General features: G+C 51.0%; 1 protein-coding gene across 3 annotated transcripts; it reads left to right on the plus strand.

Moving 5' to 3' along the window:
- The first annotated feature begins 603 nt into the window (after positions 1-603).
- On the plus strand, positions 604-2,895 carry pgap2 (post-GPI attachment to proteins 2). 3 transcript variants are annotated; one of them, XM_025003540.2, is made up of 6 exons: positions 604-1,039; positions 1,220-1,394; positions 1,870-2,119; positions 2,199-2,305; positions 2,367-2,475; positions 2,547-2,895. In XM_025003540.2, exons 2-6 carry the CDS (start codon positions 1,221-1,223, stop codon positions 2,675-2,677), a joined length of 771 nt encoding a protein of 256 aa, XP_024859308.1. In that variant the 5' UTR covers positions 604-1,039; position 1,220; the 3' UTR covers positions 2,678-2,895. The 3 variants fall into 3 exon arrangements, with proteins under 3 accessions (XP_024859308.1, XP_024859307.1, XP_017260700.1); XM_025003539.2 differs by having other exon boundaries at positions 605-1,011; XM_017405211.3 differs by having other exon boundaries at positions 606-1,127.
- Positions 2,896-3,029: the final 134 nt, after the last annotated feature.

Below are 3,029 nucleotides of genomic sequence, written 5' to 3' on the forward strand. Positions count from 1 at the left end.
GAACTCACTTGTGTTTCTCCATTGTCCTTATTTAGCTTTGTTGCTAACCGGTAGCGCGAAAATCTGTTTCCACTCCGGCCACTCGACAGGGCAGTCAAACTTGAATTCACTCGGTGGGTTAAACTTCGCCATGACAATAACTTCCTTTTAGGCGCAGGAAACGTTTTCTTCTGACACCATGTAATGTACTTTGTTGTACATATGTTGAGACAAAAGAGGGTGCTGCTAGTCTCACTCAAAACGTCTTTATTTAACTTAACTGTTCTCTTAACCCCCCGTACATTGGTTCCCAGAATCCTTTGCGAGCACTCTCTTAAAGTGACAGTACATCGGTATTTACCATACATTACAGTCATGTCCAATAAAAACTTATATATTAATGTTAATTTAATATTAATGCTGCAGACAGATTTCTATGACAGAAAAACTTACTTACTTAGTTATTATTGTGTTAATAAGAGAAAAGAAACCCTCCTGAACTTCTGTCAGATGAAGTCTTTCAGGCAATAAATCGTTGCTCTCTGGTCTGTTTACTTTTCTTTCAGTTTCCCGTTAAATGTGGATCAGCTGATCCTCATGACGTCACAGACACGGAAGTCTGAAACTGTGGATCAAAACCAGTTTCAGATTTTACAGAAGGTCTGGTTGCCCGGAGGAAAAAAATGTTTTAAAATAAGTTTATTTAAAAAACAAACAAACTGACGGCTAAAGAGAAGCTAAATCCAGGAAGTGAGTCCTGAGTGCTCTTATTGTGAAGGAGGAGCTGTAAGCGGAAGTGAGCGGTTAGCTTGTAGCCGGGTTGGACCGGTTCGGACCGGTTCGACCTTTAAACTCGATGTTCGGATGAATTTAAGGTGTTTCTGTGACGTTAAAGCGAGCAGAGAGGCTGACAGGAAGAGCTAAACCAGCTAAACTACAGCTAACTTTAGCTGCGAGGCTAATCCGAGCTAACACAGGATCAATGGAAGCGACCCGGAACCGCTGCCCGAACCGAACCGAACTCCCGTGAAGGTGAGCCTTCAGACCAACACCTGTACAGGTGAGTGACGTGTTCACAGCCAGGTAGAACAAACTGTTAGCTTCAGGAGGAACGCCGGCTGATGACATCACTCAGCACACCTGTACAGGTAAACAGGCACGTGGTCAAATATTAATATTTAAAGTGGGAGAGTTCTGGTTCTGAGTCAGTTTAAACTGGATCCTCTCTGTTTTTACCCAGAATGCTCCAGGGCCCATACAGCAGCCTGGACCGGGACCGGGACCGGCCCCTGGTCCGGCTGCCCTTCACCAGCTTCGCCGTGGCGACGGTTCTGCTCCCCGTGACGGGTTTCATCGCCTGCGTCTTCATCTCGCTGCTCTACCACTTCGAGGACTCGACGTACACTCACTGCCAGGTGGGTCCGACTCCGGCCCGGTTCTGGTTCTGGTTCTGTTCTTCACCCGGGTTAAAAGCTGGTTCATCAGAACATAAACAACCGATCGGGTCATCGGGTTCTGAAATGATTCCAGTAGAACCTGAACAGAACCATCAGATCCACAGAACCGGGTCCAGCTCCTGACCCAACAGAACCTGGTTCCAGGTCCTGACCCAGCAGAACCTCCTCCAGCAGCAGAACTCTCAGTGGTTCCTGGTTGTGGAGGAGTTGTGGCCCACTCTTCTTTCCATCATTGGTTTCAGCTCAGCTCTCTGAGGTTCTGGTTCTGGACAGACGGCCTCACGTCTGACTGTGGATCAGTGGTTCCTGAACGTTCAGCTCCTGACCTAACAGAACCAACAGAACCTCCTGTTAGCAGAATATCTTAAACTGGATCATTTTCTTCTTTGGTTCCTTCAGGAAACTCCTGAAGTAAATTTGTTTTCGTCTTCAGGTTCCGAACTACCTGCCGTCCATCAGCTCGGCCATCAGCCGCGTGCCCGAGCGCTACATCTGGCGCAGCTGCATCGGGCTGCACTCGGCGCCGCGGTACCTGGTGGCCGTCGCCTACTTCAACTTCTACCGCCGGCGCTTCTCGGCGCGGCTGCCGGAGCTGCTGCTGAGCGCGCTGGCTCTGATCTGCAGCCTCACCGAGAACACGGGCCTGGTGCTGCTCACCTACGTGGCGTCCACCGAGTCCTACAGTGAGTACGGAGGGCGCCGCCGCGGCCCGAGCCCGGTGCGGCAAAACCGACCCTGACACGGCTTTCCTGTTTTCTTCAGAGGTCCATAAAAACGGCTTCATCACCTTCATAGCGAGCTCGCTGCTGCACATGCTCATCACCTGCAGGCTGTGGCACGTGATCAGGAGACACTACGTCAACCCCGAGGTGAGCGCCGTCAGCACGTTCTGACAACCTCCACAGACCCCTTTGACCTTTGACCTTTCAGGAGAAGACGTCCTACATCTGGAAGCTGCGGCTCTTCCTCTTCAACGTAAGCTGCTGCGCCGTCGCCGCCTACTTCTTCAGACGCCACAACAAGTTCTGCGAGACGGGAGGTGAGTCCCTGCGTCCACCTCGTCCCTGCGCGCCGTCCTTCCTGTGTTGACTCCGCCTCTCTGTCCTCCAGTTTACACCGTCTTCGCCGCCTTCGAGTACCTGGTGGTCTTCTCCAACATGGCCTTCCACATGACGGCGTTCTGGGACTTTGGGAACACGGAGGTGATGGTGGCCACGCTGCCGGAGGACAAACGGTTCTGATCCGGGACCAGCTGGAGGGACGGCGGGACGAAAAGGACGGATTCGTTTTTTATGGACTATTAATGCAGAACAGGACCAGGACCAGAACCAGGTCCAGGATCAGGTCCAGAACCAGGACCAGAAGCAGTTCTGCTTCGAACACATCAAACAAAAGGGAAACAAGATGCTGCACAAACTGTTCACAGATCTGTGAGAAAAATAAAAACTCTTTTCTTTAACGGCTGTTTCAGTTGTTAATTAACCCCAGTTCTGTTTGGACCCGGTCCTGATGGAGCTCTAAACCCGGTCCTGTTGGAGCTCTAAACCTGGTCCTGTTGGAGCTCTAAACCCGGTCCTGTTGGAGCTCTAAACC

Source organism: Kryptolebias marmoratus, unplaced genomic scaffold (genome assembly GCF_001649575.2).
Source record: "Kryptolebias marmoratus isolate JLee-2015 unplaced genomic scaffold, ASM164957v2 Scaffold197, whole genome shotgun sequence".
In the NCBI taxonomy this organism is placed as follows: domain Eukaryota; kingdom Metazoa; phylum Chordata; class Actinopteri; order Cyprinodontiformes; family Rivulidae; genus Kryptolebias; species Kryptolebias marmoratus.

Bases quoted from the DNA above. Each gene is read 5' to 3' on its own strand.
- pgap2 (XM_025003540.2), top strand. From the start codon at position 1,221: ATGCTCCAGGGCCCATACAGCAGCCTGGACCGGGACCGGGACCGGCCC. The intron at 1,395-1,869 runs GTGGGTCCGACT...TTTCGTCTTCAG, and splicing joins CGACGTACACTCACTGCCAG to GTTCCGAACTACCTGCCGTC. The intron at 2,120-2,198 runs GTGAGTACGGAG...TGTTTTCTTCAG, and splicing joins GGCGTCCACCGAGTCCTACA to AGGTCCATAAAAACGGCTTC.